Below are 15,382 nucleotides of genomic sequence, written 5' to 3' on the forward strand. Positions count from 1 at the left end.
TGTCCCATTCTTGTCTAATACAGGCTTCTAGTTGCTCGACTGTCTTAGGTCTTCTTTGTCGCATCTTCCTCTTTATGATGCGCCAAATGTTTTCTATGGGTGAAAGATCTGGACTGCAGGCTGGCNAAACTCCTTTCTGATATTGCTCCACTATTTTTCGCCGCAGCATTGGGGGAATTGGTGATCCTCTGCCCATCTTGACTTCTGAGAGACACTGCCACTCTGAGAGGCTCTTTTTATACCCAATCATGTTGCCAATTGACCTAATAAGTTGCAAATTGGTCCTCCAGCTGTTCCTTATATTTACATTTAACTTTTCCGGCCTCTTATTGCTACCTGTCCCAACTTTTTTGGAATGCGTAGCTCTCATGAAATCCAAAATGAGCCAATATTTGGCATGACATTTCAAAATGTCTCACTTTCAACATTTGATATGTTATCTATATTCTATTGTGAATAAAATATAAGTTTATGAGATTCGTAAATTATTGCATTCCTTTTTTATTCGCAATTTGTACAGTGTCCCAACTTTTTTGGAATCGGGTTTGTATATAAATACTTATAATAACAGGGTTTTTCATATATTTGCTCATTTAACCACTAGATGAAGCAACTTGTTTTACTCCTGAATTTAAACTCAGATTATTTTACTATTATCTAAAATAGAAAAAAACACGAATAGCCCAGATTTTATTTTGTTTGTTATATGTAACACAGCTCTCTGGGATACTCGATTCTGATTGGTCAATTGCTGCACATGGTAGTTTCTGTCAATATTCAATTTATAGCCTGAACAGATGTGTAATTCATACTCTGTTAAGGGAATATTTTTTTAAATAAACACTTTACCAAAAAAGTACAATTTTATTTAAGTCTGTCAACCCCTGCGGGAGTCCAACACAAAAACATAACAGAATAACATTTATGAATCACTTGTTTAATATTCGTAGGCAGTTTTCATAGCCACATAACAAACTGAATCAAAGAAACAGAGGTTATATGAAATTGTTGCATAAAATGTATCACATCTGCTGATACGTCTATGTAATGCACAAGGAAGTATAAAAATCATATAGTAGATAATAAGAAACTGGCAAGATGTAAACATAGGCCTATTGTTCACATGAGCATACATAAGAAATAAAAAAGTAAAATGACCACAGTCTGGATAACCTGCTCATTGTCTAAAACAGATGTCAATCAAACTCATCAAACATTATCCCATAACACATTTTTTATTTCAGATGTTATAAAAGAATAACTTCATAAATTTGTGGTTTACAGTGAATTTATAACAGCTAAGAGGTGGTGTTAGGAACAATGCAAAGTTATAACCCCCAAAATGACACAGATATTTACTTAAAAATATGGTAACAATATTACACAAAATATTTTTATTTTGCTTTTATAAAATGGTCATTCCATAAACGTGAGGTTTTCATAAAATAACACAGAAAATAAACTGTAATGATATTAATAAAGCAAGTCTCATGAAGTTGTGGTTTACAGTGAATTTAGAACAGATAAGAGGTTTTGTTGGACTTGGACACAACACAGAAACTCCCTTAACTGTTCTAAATTCACTGTAAACCACAACTTCACACAACTTATTTCTTTCATAAAACAATTACTTCACATACATGAAAATGTTTCATAAAATAAACACAGTGACACAAATGTAATGATGTTGATATAAAATATGACTCTTGACTCATGCAGTACTGCTGTCATGTGTTCACAGGTGTGTGTTTCTGAAATTATTTACAACATGACTCAACCAATCAGATCCAAAGATCAGAACCATCTGTTTTATAATCACACAGAGACACTGAGGAGTCCTCAAACACAGTAAATCCAGCACAGAGCGGTTCAGTGAATGTTGTGTAGAATGTGTGCAAGTGTGTGAGTGTGTGTGTGTCAGAGACGCTGTAGAAGGACAGAGTGCCGGCCGACTCGTCCACATACACTCCTGCTCTCTTACACACAACTGAAGAGACATTAATGACTGTATCTTTACTATTGTGACGTGCAGTGAATGTGTTATCAGAGCAGATCAGAATCCATGATTTATCATTGAGTCCAAACACACTGTCACGACTCCTTCCTTTCCTGCTGATGCTTTTATATGACACTGATATATGAACAACTGATTCGCTCCATTCAGCCTCCCAGTAACAGCGTCCAGTCAGACTCTGTCTACACAACACCTGAGGACGATGATCAAATCTATCTGGATGATCAGGATACGACTGACGCCCTCTCACACCTGTGATATTTCTGTTCTCTTCAGACAGTTTGAGTTCAGTGTTTGCTGTGTTTGGATCCAGTGTGAGATCACAGGCATCTGAACACAAGAACAGACATTTATAACACAACAAAACAACAATCACTAAATCAATCTACGTGTGTGTGTAGACTAAGACTTACACTTGTGTAGTCCTGCTGTAATTCTTCTCTCTCCTCCATGACTCACACTACACACACACACACACACATTAAACACAGAAACATGAAGTGACATTCTGCTGGTGTGTGTATGTTGTGTGTCCTACTTGAGTGTGTTGAGTGTGTAGTTTGGATCATTGAGTCTATCAGAGAGCAGCTGAAGTGCTGAGTGTTGTGGGTGATTGTAGCTCAGATCCAGCTCTCTCAGGTGTGACGGGTTTGAACTCAGAGCTGAAGCCAAATAACAACAACCTTCATCTGTCACCATACAACCTGATAACCTGCAAACACACACATCAACATGTCAACACACTCTTTAGTTAGTCTCTGTCGGTTTCATATAATAATGATTTTTATACCTCAAAATCGGTGTTATACCCCAGGGTGGTAAAGCCTGCTACAGACTGTAAGATTTCAGGGATCTTGTAAGATCATGTCAGGTCACACTCCATGACATGGATCTAATAAACTCGGGTACGACATGCATGTAGACTGTATGATGATGACACCTGCTTAGTCGTATTCTATGGTAAATGTCATCAGGGGGGCACAAATACAGCAACATGAATCATGCTTCAACTCCGCCATAGTCGGTCCTAAGCCCGGTTGACAAAGGCGGTTGGGCGAGGGGCCAGCAACCTCTCCCTGGTGAGCTGCTGCTGTTTTCAGGACAAGAGTTAGACGGTGCCCCACACACTGAAGGAGTGACCCTAATATCGTCGAGGACAGCCCAGGGAGGGTTACTTGGGTGAGATGCACATGGCAAATGGATAATGATGGCCTCCTTCCACACAAAGATGAGGACCAACCTGGACTTGATTCAGTGCTACGCCCCAACAAACGATAGCGATGAGACAAAGAAGGATGACTTCTATAGCAGACTAATGACCATCATACAAGATTGAGCTAAAAGAAATATCATCATTGTTATAGATGACTTTAACGTCAAGATTGACAGAGACAACAGGAGATATGAGCAGATCATGGGACCAGGGTTTAGGCAAGATGAATGACAATGGGGAATGATTCGTCAACTTGTGTGCCAAAAGTAATTTGGTCATCGGAGGGAGCTTGTTCCAGCACAGAAGGATACATAAGGCAACCTGGGTATCACCAGATCTGTTGACAGAAAACATCTTGGTTACGCCTGTAACCTCTGTTCCCTGATGGAGGGAACGAGACATTGTGTCGACAGAATGGGGTTTGACTTGAGAACCTATCATCTTCTGACTAACTTTGAAAAGGCCAATGAAATTGGCGAATGAAATTTGCATGCCGGTCTCCACCCCGGACATCCGGGTATAAAAGGAAAACGGCGTGCTGCATTCATTCACCTTTTGTGCTGAGGAGCCTGAGAGCATCTCTCGACTGCTGCAGCGGGGGGCAAGCGTTGTGGCATGAAGGACACAACGTCTCGTTACCACCATCAGGGAACAGAGGTTCCAGACGTAGCCGAGATGTTCCCTTTCTGTCGGTCTCTCGACGTTGTGTCGACAGAATGGGGTCCTATTGAAAACGCCACGGCACTGTGCCGCGTCACAATCTCTAGCAAAGCGATGCTGATTGGCCTGGGCGTGTCAGACATGAGTGATAGCGCAAAATTGTAACCGTCCAGTGGATAGGTAGAGGGTCCCAGAGCTTTGGAAAAGGTGGGATGCCCCTGCCACCGGCCGTCACGGGCGGAGTCCTTCTTTCTCTAACGGCGAGAAGCCGCCGGCACCGTAAGGGCCACTGGGGAAGCGCTATTTCCTCACTGAGGAAATGCTCTACGGAGACCACTTCCTGCCGTAGGGAGGAGTTTAGTGGAGACACCAACATGGTCTCGCCGACAGGGGAGAACTCATGAGAGGAATGTGCAGACTGAAGGGAGTACCGCGAGGTGGAGGTCCACCTAGGGGAGGTGGGCGAAGAAGGGAGGCAGAATAGCACTGTTGGTCCATGCAAGACTCGGGCTGACACCGGTTCCATGCGAAGGCTGTAGAACCTTGAGAAGGTATTGGGCATAGCCCAACCCGCAGCTCTGCATATGTCTGCCAGAGAGGCACCCTGGGCCAGTGCCCACGTGGAGGCTACACCCCGGGTAGAGTGTGCCCTCACTGCCAGCAGGCACGGGTGATCTTGGGACTGGTACGCCGTGGTGACGGCGTCAACGATCCAGTGCGTTAATCTCTGTTTGAAAAAGCCCTCCCCTTTTGCTGACCTCCAAAATAGACAAAGAGCTGCTCAGAGCTCCTGAAGCTCTGCGTGCGGTCCAAGTAGAGGCGCAGTGCGCGTACAGGATCAAAACGGATGGGGTTGGGTCTTCCTTCCCAGTGGGGAGTGCCTGCAAGTTCACCACCTGGTCCCGAAAGAGAGTGGTGGGAACTTTGGGCACGTAGGTCTCAGCCGGGGTCTCAGGATAACGTGAGAGTCTCCAAGCCCGAACTCTAGGCAATCCGTGGACACGGAGAAAGCTTGTAGGTCCCCTACCCTCTTGATGGAGGCGAGCGCCAGCAGGAGATCCATCTTCATCGTAAGATGAGAACGAGTGGCTTCTCTCAGGGGCTCGAAAGTGACAGTCTCAACAACTGCAGGGGGTAGGCGACTCAGGATCTCTTCGTCCCGTCCAGGAGCCAGACATGGAGGTTCCACAGGTCTGGTCTTGGATGCCACAACGTGCCCTTCCCTTGCGAAAGAAGGTCCTCAGGAGAATCGGCTAGGGGGGAGTTGTCGTCAGAAGCATTAGTACTTAGTAGCACTTGATGCTCCTCTTCCCTGACTTTGCACAGGACTTGTGCATTGAGGCTCACTGGGGGGAAGGCGTACTTCCGCTTGTCCCGCGGCCAGCTGTGTGCTAGGGCATCCGTGCCAAGGGGGGCTGCGGACAGGGAGTACCAGTGGGCAATGGATGGTGTCCGGGGATGCGAACAGGTCTACCTCTGCCTGCCCGAACTGCACCCAAATGAGCTGGACTGCGCGGGGGTGGAGTTGCCACTCTCCACGAGGCGTCGACTGATGAGAGAGTGCATCGGCTGTCTGGTTCAGGTCGCCCGGGATGTGTGTGGCTCGCAGGGACTTCGTCACCTGTTGACTCCACGGGAGGAGGCGTCGAGCGAGTTGTGATAACTGTAGTGAGCGAATGCCACCCTGATGGTTGATATACACCATGGCAGTCGTGCTGTCCTACAGGTTGAGGTTGCAACCTCTTCAGTGCAAGCAGCACAGCCAACAACTCCAGGCAGTTGATATGCCAATGCAGGCGGCGGCCCGTCAATAGACCAGACACTGCGTGCCCGTTGCACACGGCACACCAACCCTGCAAGGAGGTGTCTGTCGTCACCACGACATGCCTCAAAACCTGCCAAAGGGGGACCCCCGTCCGTAGAAAGGTCATCAAAGACCAAGGGGTTAGGGTGTGTCGGCAGAGAGGCGTGATGACAATATGCCTGCTGCCGGTGTGCCACGCTCTCCAGGGAACCTGACCCCAAGATAGCTCCGATAGCCAGTGCTGGAGCAGTCTCATGTGCATCAACCCGAGGGGAATCACCCCTGCCGAGGACGCCATGTGCCCCAGGAGCCTCTGAAATAGTTTCAGGGGGACCGCTGGCTGCTGCTTGAATAGGTTCAAGCAACTTCTTGAAGAGGTTCAAGCAGTTCAGCACTGACTGTGCGCGCTCGGTAGTCAGCCGCACTGTCATGGAGACAGAGTTATTTGATATTATTATAGAGAGTTATTATTATTTTATTTTTTATTATTATATTATATTATATTATATTATTATTATTTAATTATATTAACAGAGTTATTATATAAATACAGAGTATTTCAGAGGCTCCTGGGGCACATGGCGTCCTCGGCAGGGGTGATTCCCCTCGATCACTTCCTACCTGCAGGATTGCCCATGGCGTGTAGAGCGGAGGCAGCTTGGCCCGCGGCAGTGTAAGCCTTCGACACCAGAGATGCCGAAAACTAACACGCCTCGAATGGGAGTCTAGGTCAACCTCTACAAGTGGCGGCCGTCTGCGGGCATAAATGCACCGCGACGGCAAGCTTCATCTGGGGCACGTCGACGTAGCCCCTAGCTGCCCCACCATCGAGGGAAGTAAGGGCGACGGAGGTAGTTTGACGGGAACGCGCCGAGAAGAGGGCGTTCCAGGTCTTACTAAGCTCCTCATGCACTTCCAGGAAAAATGGTACCGGGGCCGAGGTACCTCACACCCGAGGTACCAAGTATCCAGTCGCGAGCATTGGGGAAGGGGCGGTGCAGTGCACTGCAGTCCAATGCTCGTGGCGGCCCGGGAGAGCATGGCTGACGTCCGCCTCTTCCTAGGCTCGACCTCCCGAGGGAGGGAGCTCCAAGGAATTGTTGGGCTCGGATGCCAGTAAGTCGCCCTTCGATGCTGCAAGCGACATCTCATCTACATCACGCACCGTTTCCGAATACGTGGCTGAGGAACAAGATGGGTGGGACCGCCTTTTGAGGGACGGTCAGACGAGCGAGACGGGGCATGAACGGTCCGCGAGCCTGTGGCTGATGGATTAACGCTGACGGTAATCCCCATATCACCCTCGCGGCTCACCGTGGCGGACGGCAGGGCAAAAGCCGCTGCTGTCACAGAACGGGAAGCAGACGAGGTGGTGGCTGGGTCCATAAAGAACACAGCCACCTGTGACCGCAACGTCTGGATCATCATCCGCTCACAGTGCGGGCAGGACGTGTCCACGAACGCCGCCTCAGCATGCTGGACACCCAAGCACCTGAGGCAGACATTGTGTCCGTCCCTCTCCTTGATGAGAGTGTTGCACCCACGAGAACAGTGGGGCATGCCGCGCTGAAGAAATTAGCTCTTTTATTAAAACACCTCTGGTACTGCCGAGACGCCCAGGGGAAGTCACTGTCGAGAAGGGGCGATCCGAAAAACAAAAGGATGCAGCACGCCGTCTTCCTTTTATACCCGGATGTCTGGGGCGGAGACCAGCATGCAAATTTAATTTACCAATTTCATTGGCCTTTTCAAAGTTAGTCAGAAGATGATAGGTTCTCAAGTCAAACCCCATTCTGTCGACACAACGTCGAGAGACCGACAGAAAGGGAACCACATTGATCACGTATGCATCTCAAAGGAGTTCCGTAGGTCTCTTCAGAACATATGGGTCAAGAGAGGAGCATATGTCGCATCAGACCACCATCTCCTTGTTGCTCGTTTGAAGCTCAAGTTAGAGAAGAACTGGTCTGGGGGTTCAAATCAATGACAGCGATACAATATCTCAAACTTGAAAGATAACAATAAATGGCACAAATTCTGCATCACGCTCTCCAGCGAGTTTCAAGTACTGCATAAGCTGCAAAAAAGAATAACAGTCTGTCAATGGAAAGTGACAGAAAGATAAAGAGGCAGTGAAAACAACATGCCAAGAAGTGTTGGGCCCTTATACACACAGACATAAGGAAGACCCAGCCAACAGGAACGTAAAGCGCAGGATCAAGGCAGACAAAAAAAAACAACACAGAGATGCTGGAAACAGAAGTGGAAGCAGCAGCACAACACGGCAACACACGAGACTTGTACTCTAATATCAAGATACTTTCAGGAAAATTTACCAATGTACAGAAACCAATAAAGGATAGAGAAGGTAGAATGATAGCAGATGAAGAAGTGCAAAAGAATAGATGGGTGGAGCATTTTGAAGAGCTGCTGAATATACCATCCCCCCATCCCCACAGGATATTCCGCCAGCCTCCAGTGATTCACCAATTTACTTCAGTATACCCAGAAAGGACAAAATTCTTTGTGGAATTAAGCAGTTAAAGAATCGAAAGTCTGCAGGTCAAGACAGTATACCAGCAGAGGCACTGAAGGTGGATGTAGAAACCAGTGTGAAGCTGCTCCATCCCCTCTTCAAAAAGATCTGGGAAGAGGAGAAAGTGCCAACGGAATTGAAGGAAGGTTACATAATCAAGCTGCCAAAAAGGTGATCTCAGTTGTTGCTCAAAATACAGTATTACATTACTGTCAATCCCAGGAAAGTGTTCAAACCGGGTCTTGCTGAACAGGATAAAAGATTAAATAGACACACTACTTCTTGACCAACAAGCTGGTTTTCGAAAGGGAAGGTCATGCACTGATCAGATTGCAACACTACAGATCATCCTAGAGCAGTCGTTAGAGTTTGTCATTAACTTTATTGACTACGAGAAGGCATTTGACACCGTTGATAGACAGACCTTCTGGAAGCTACTGAGACTCTATGGAGTGGCCAGATAAGATCACAAACATTAAATTCTTGTGAAGGGATGACATGTAGGGTAGATCATGGCAGGCAACTCACATATGCCTTTACAGTAAGAACGGGAGTGAAGCAAGGATGTCTATTATCACCGCATCCTTCATCTCAGCAAGGTTAAGCCACAAGTGCTGGACCACCAGTGTGGACATCGTCCTCCCCAGGGCATGCACCGTCACCTTTGTGTGTAGCGGTGAGCGAAATCTGTAGCGGTGTGCGAAAATGTACCTGAAGGATCGCCATAGCATGCAAGGCAGAAGCGGCCTGACCTGCAGTGCTGTAAGCCCTCGCCATCAGTGATGAGAACTTACGTGCTTTTGAAGGGAGCCTTGGTTGGTTCCTCCAGGTGGCAGGTTCTGCGGGCAGAGATGCGTCGCGATCGCACGGTCCACTTAGAAACGTAGATTTTCTTGGAATGGTGGAGGACTTACCTTTAGTCCAATGCCTGCGGCTGCCTGGGAAAGTTTCGCTGCCATCTCAGAATCCGCCTCATCCTGAGGGTTGTTCTGAAGGGGCAGGACGTTAAGAGGTCCTTCATCATACGAGGCAAGCAGCGCACCCTCCGATGTAGCGACCGACATTTCATCTTCCTCACGAGCCCTGCATGCAACCAAAACTCCGCCCACCGGAAGCTCAACCACTAAAGGACGAGACGAGGTGAACACCGCTAATCGCACCGTATATCCATCAGGTGAAACAAGGTGAATGAGAAATCTCACTCTTTTAGAAAAAGGCGTCGGGACGAGCCTAAACATTTGGCTCCAAAGAACAAATCTGAATGAATGAAGTGGCGAGTAGTATAGGCACCCTAATGTGATCATTTGACATAACGTTGAACTGTCCACTGATCAAGTCGGGACGAAAGCACAAAGCTGAATGAATGAAGCATATTGGCTTCCTTTTATACCCCGATGTCCGTGGTGGAGCCGGATATGCAAAATTAATTCGCCAATTCTCATAGGCCTTTTCTAAAAAAGAACCGAGGCGATTGGGTCCCCAAGGACAATCCCCTAGTAACTGCCCAGTTTTGCCACAGCAAGCACCACTCAAGTATTCTTTAGAAAATGTACCTAGTTAGAATTTTAGCAACACATTTTTTGTTAAAGTGCCGGACATTTTTTGTTTACTGTGTAGGAATTGAGTCATTATACACCTCAGTGTGTGTAGTTGACAGTTGTGAGTCTTGAGAGCATCAGAGATCAGCTTCACTCCTGAATCCTTCAGATCATTGTTACTCAGGTCCAGCTCTCTCAGAGACGTCGATGATTGTAGACATGAAGACAAACTCTCACAACACTCATCAGTCACATTACACCCGGACAATCTAAACACAACCAAAACACAATGATACAGAAGTGTGTAAAGAACATCTAGTGTATGACAGACACTCATTTATCGGTGGTGTTTGTGAAGTAAAGCGACACTATTGTTCTCCTGTCGGCTTCTTCTTCTTCTGTTTATTTCTGTGGTGTATCTCATCCGCTCGTGACCCATGAATGAGGCTCAAATGATGTGCTTCACTGAGGAGAGGTGTGCGTGACTTTCATAAGCCATCGATCGGGCGTACGATGTTCATCAGGAGGGAGAAAAATCCCACAGATTTAACATTGTGATGAACTTTGATGGGTCAGAACTCAGAGATTCTGGTGATGTCGCTCTATTTTAAACAGTGGTATCGTGAGTCATGTTGCACACGTTCTGCATTAATAGCCGTTTGAAGTGCCGTCGCCTTTTGGTTTTGCCTTTTAAGGACACAAAGAGCAATGCAGAACGACATCTAATATAGTGATTCCTAATATCAGCACAATTGACTGATGTTCTACCACGCAACTTTGTAATGCTAATTGCGATTTGAACGATGGTTTCGGGATATTACGGAAGCCGCTAGGTATCACGGCGCTGCAACAGAAGAAAAAACACAAGCACATTCAGAAAGCATCTTCATTAGTTTGGTGACACATGTCCTGCAAATACTCGCAAAATACAAACAAACACAGAAACACGCTGAAAGTGCCACAGACGACAGCACAAGTATTTCCAGGGGACTCCAAAACTGATGCACGATGGCTGGGACGCGCGTCATTTCAGTGAGATTCCGACCCGAAGTGAGAAAACATGTTCAGTTTGAAGGGCACTGTAAATGGCGTAACTGTCAGGAAATAAGGGAACATTTACATCACTCTGTTAGAAGTGGAGAGGGAAAACCACCCAACTGTGCCGCATCACGAGTTTACATATAGTGAAAGATTGTTTTACTGTTTGAAATGATCTTTAATACCTTAATTTGTTTCACATAAATCTGTTAATTTACTTTTTGTGGCATTGTTATTGTAGCGGTTTTAGCTAATGTTATTATATTGATGAGCAAAGCTCACCAAATATGGTTCTCCACCAGATCTTTCAAGATCACATCCATGAAATTAGTTATTTAAAACATCAATTTCAGTCAAGGAATTAGTTTAGCTCAAAGGAAAAAAGGTATAATAATCGTGAACAAATATACATATTTTACAGTCTCTGATTAGTAATATGAAGCATAACAATACTTGTATGCATTCGTCCCGCGAATGCCTCAATGATATTATATACTTTACATTATCTCATGGCCATAAGTAACGTGACTTTACCAAACAGGATTTAGAGCAAAGGTAGCGTAAATCGAAACACAGTAAAAGGGACCAAGTCTGTGAGCGTGAATACAGAAAACGTCTTTGTTACGGATGTAACCTCAGTTCCCTGATGGAGGGAACGAGACGTTGTGTCGAACCGACAGATGGGGTTCGTCCTTGAGAACCAATCGCTTCCGACTACTTAGAAAAGGCCAATGAAAATTGGCGAATGAAATTTGCATGCCGGACTCCGCCCCCGGATATCCGGGCATAAAAGGGAGACGGCGTGCCTCATTCATTCACCTTAGTTCTGAGGAGCCTGAGACCTCTCACGACTGCTGCAGTGGGCAGCACGTGTTTGTGGCAAGAAGGACACAACATCTCGTTCCCTCCATCAGGGAGCTGAGGTTACATCCGTAACCAAGACGTTCCCTTTCTGTCGGTCTCTCGACGGTGTGTCGAACCGACAGATGGGGTTCCTATGGAAAACGCCACAACACTGTGCCCTGTCACAATCTCTAGCGAAGCGACGGTGACTGGCCTGGGCGTGTCAGCCGTGAGCGCTACCGCGAAATTGTAACCTACCAGTGGGTAGGTAGGGGGTCCCAGAGCTTTACTTGAAAGGTGGGAAGGCCCCTGCCTTCGGCCTCACAGGCGGTGGCCTTGTTTCTCTAACAGCGAGAAGCCGCCTGGTACCGTAAGGCCACTGGGTAAGCGCTACTTCCTCAAGCGGGGGATGCGCTACAGAGACCACTTCCTACCGCAGGGAGGAGAATAGTGGAGATACCAATATGGTCTCACCGTTAGGGGAGAACTCATGGGAAGAATGTGCGGACTGAAGGAGTTAACCGCGAGGTGGAGGTCCACCTAAGGAGGTCATGGGTTACCAAGGTGGGAACCAGCATGAGGATACATCAGACGGAACCGCCCTGTTGGGGGGTTGCAACATCTGGTAGCACTAGGTCCGGTTAGAGCTATGTAGCGAATAACTCAGGCTGCTCTTCCAGCCCGCCCGCAGGAGGTGCTTGCTTAGTGATGGATGGAGTGCCTGTTCTTCGCCCATTGGGGAAAGAATGGAGGCTGAATTAGTATGCTGACCCACTCGAGAGAGGGGGGAAGGTACCATCATAGGCGTAGACCTTACCGGTTGCTGGTCCTACATGTTGCCATGCAGGACGTGGGCTGACACTGGTTCTACGTGGAGGTTGTAGACCTCGCGAAGGTGTTGGGTGTAGCCCAACCCGCAGCTCTGCATATGTCTGTGAGAGAGGCGCCGCGTGCCAGGGCCCACGAGGAGGCTATACCCCGGGTGGAGTGAGCTCTCACTGCGAGTGGGCACGGGCGATTTTGGGATTGGTAGGCCGTCGTGACAGCGTCCACAATCCAGTGCGACAACCTCTGCTTGGAGACATCTCTCCCCTTCTGCTGACCTCCGAAACAGACAAAGAGCTGATCCGAGCTCCTGAAGCTCTGTGTGCGGTCTAAGTAAAGGCGCAGTGCGCGTGCTGGACACAACACAAATGGGGTTGGGTCTTCCTCCCCGGTGGGGAGCGCCTGTAAGTTCACCACCTGGTCCCGAAAGGGAGTGGTGGGAACTTTGGGCACGTAGCCGGGCCGAGGTCTCAGGATAACGTGAGAATCCCTGGGTCCGAATTCTAGGCAGTCAGGGGACACGGAGAATGCCTGTAGGTCCCTTACCCTCTTGATGGAGGCGAGCGCCATCAGGAGAACCGTCTTCATTGTGAGATGAGGAAGAGCGGCATCCCCTAGGGGCTCGAAGGGGGGCCTGGTCCCAAGAGTGTATGGAGCGCGGACGAGGCGGATNAAGTAGACCAGAGCGGGCCGGCAGAACACCAGGGCTGAGCAGCTGTGGGGCAGCAGAGCACCAGGGCGGAGCAGGGAGCCAGGGTGGGGCAGGCAGGGCTGAACGCCAGGGCGGAGCAGGCAGGGCTGGACGCCATGGCGAAGAAGGCAGGGCTGGATGCCAAGGGAAAAGAGAAGGTTCAGAGCAGCCATCTTGGCTGAGGCAATGGGCATAGGAGATTTTTTTGGAACTAAGAAATGTAGTTACGGTCACGCACTCCCACTGGAGTTTCCCATTATGGGCATTTCGGTAAAAGTCTTCTTTATAAAAGAAAAAAAATCTAGAAAAAGTGTCATGGAGACACTGAGCACAGTTGAGTCCAGGACGGCCATCTTGGTTTAGGCAGGCTGTTTGATTCCTGGGGCAGAACCTCAGGAACGGACACCACCGGACTTGGGACTAGGGCTGTCACGATTATGAAATTTGTCTGACGATTAATTGTCTAATAAATCATTGCGGTTATGACGATTAATTGTCTGTTTTATTTGAAGAACTGTTAATTGACTTTTAATTCTCATACATTTTTGATTCAGCGATTGAAACGACCATATTGTTCTGAATATAAAGACTATGTTCTTTTTCTTGGAAATATATAGGAAAAAATTGGGTCATCATACTTAAGGTTTAGGCTTTTACCTGTCAATAATACAACCGCCAAATACTTAAGTAAATTGATCAAGAGTGAATTGAAGCCACCATTAAAATACTATCAGTCATAGAAAAGCTTCTAGTCTGTTTTTTTTATCACTTGCAAGACCACAATAAAAGTTTACTTCTATGTTAATGAGATTTTGGTAGACTGGTTTTCACACTGAAATAATATTAAATTGTACTGCAGGTTATTTTTATGGTATATGCTTTAGTTTTTTTTTAAGTGATTGTGTTGTGGTGGTACATTTTACAAGTATTACCATGCTTGAGTTACAATAAAATATGCAGATGCAGTACAGCTCCCCCTGGTGTCTTCTATAGAGATGTGCAATAATTGCAATGATCTGAAACCATTGCGATGAGGTCAAACAATCGCGATGAGACGATTATTTAATAATCGTGACAGCCCTACTTGGGACCACCGGTGTGGGGCCATGATGGCTGTAGGCTCTGGCATGGTGGACATCTTGTGAACAGGCTCTGGGCTGCATTCATCTCGAGGACGGGCTCTGGACTGGCGGCCATCTTGAGGATGGGCTCTGGGTTGGCAACTGCAGAAGGCCTTGGGATACCAGCTTCCCATGCCAATGTCAGTGGCGGGTCCATCACACAGGATACCAACCCTCTCTGTCATGAGACGTGTCCAGAGGCCGTGATGGTGCTGCCTGCTGTGCGGTCTGTGGTAGGGCCAGCTCAATGGCCGTCGGGTCCTTGGCCGCATAGTAGGAGTGTAACGGTTCTCGGTAAATAATTGAACAGCATGGTTCTCCACCAACGGTTCGGCACACGGTCCAACGCGCTTGGACCGCGGCTCATCTTAAATCTGACGACGCATTTATAATATGGTTCGTTAAAAATTATAATGCATAAAACAGACTGACAAAGTTCAGCTAATGTATGTTTGTCGATGGATACACATTTAATACCTACAACAAATCAAATAACGTAGACAAATTTCAATTGACGTCTGCTGTAATATGACCAGTCATTTATGCTGTCATCACCTGGGTGTTGTGAGCGTGCGAGTGCAGGTGAGACCTGAACAGCACATGTTGCTGTTTAAACTACACTCATTCAAGCCTTGTCAATTTAAACATTTAAGTGCAAGATGATGCACAAGAAAACTCGCTTGCGCGCTGTGAGAAGATCTGAAGCGTGCATAAGTCTCAGACATGGCGCAAATATTGAGTTGTCTTTGAAGCGCTTAAACGGACAAATTCACACACGAAGTAAGTCAACATGTCCCTCTTGTTGTGTATCTTAACAAACATAGTAGGTTATGTCTTAAGTGAACGGACGAAAAACAACGCATGTGTACAGTATCAGTGTACTGGATGGGTTTCATACCTCTTAAAGTGACAGCAGCATATTCCTGCTGTCTGTTAAAAGTCAAGGAAATCACTCACTGCTTGTGACTCAATAGCTTCTGTAACTTCAATTATGATTCATCTTTATTTTATTTGTACATATGCAATGTTATGTTTTATTTGATTACTTTAATCCATTTCTACCTTAAAAGGTATATATACAGTATCTTATTTCATTTTC

At 46.9% G+C, this 15,382-nt stretch overlaps 2 protein-coding genes across 2 annotated transcripts in view; both read right to left on the reverse strand.

Moving 5' to 3' along the window:
- Window positions 1–724: 724 nt before the first annotated feature.
- Window positions 725–10,860, reverse strand: LOC130560086 (ribonuclease inhibitor-like). Its single transcript, XM_057343579.1, has 4 exons — window positions 9,864–10,860; window positions 2,553–2,726; window positions 2,428–2,474; window positions 725–2,344 (listed from the first exon to the last, which is right to left on the reverse strand). Exons 1-4 carry the CDS (start codon window positions 10,100–10,102, stop codon window positions 1,782–1,784), a joined length of 1,023 nt encoding a protein of 340 aa, XP_057199562.1. The 5' UTR covers window positions 10,103–10,860; the 3' UTR covers window positions 725–1,781.
- Window positions 10,602–15,382, reverse strand: part of LOC130560292 (interferon-inducible protein AIM2-like) — a 28,586-nt gene continuing 23,805 nt past the window's right edge. Inside the window, exons 5-6 of the mRNA XM_057343984.1 lie at window positions 13,153–13,296; window positions 10,602–10,609 (exon numbers count right to left, since the gene is read on the reverse strand). Of these exons, the coding sequence (XP_057199967.1) occupies window positions 10,602–10,609; window positions 13,153–13,296 (152 nt within the window). The remainder of the gene's footprint in view (window positions 10,610–13,152; window positions 13,297–15,382) is intronic.

Source organism: Triplophysa rosa, linkage group LG10 (assembly GCF_024868665.1).
Source record: "Triplophysa rosa linkage group LG10, Trosa_1v2, whole genome shotgun sequence".
Taxonomy (NCBI): domain Eukaryota; kingdom Metazoa; phylum Chordata; class Actinopteri; order Cypriniformes; family Nemacheilidae; genus Triplophysa; species Triplophysa rosa.

Bases quoted from the DNA above. Each gene is read 5' to 3' on its own strand.
- LOC130560086 (XM_057343579.1), bottom strand. From the start codon at position 10,102: ATGAGTGTCTGTCATACACTAGATGTTCTTTACACACTTCTGTATCAT. The intron at 2,727-9,863 runs GTGTATAATGAC...GTGTGTTTGCAG, and splicing joins TGTCAACTACACACACTGAG to GTTATCAGGTTGTATGGTGA. The intron at 2,345-2,427 runs GTAAGTCTTAGT...TCTTGTGTTCAG, and splicing joins TACAGCAGGACTACACAAGT to ATGCCTGTGATCTCACACTG.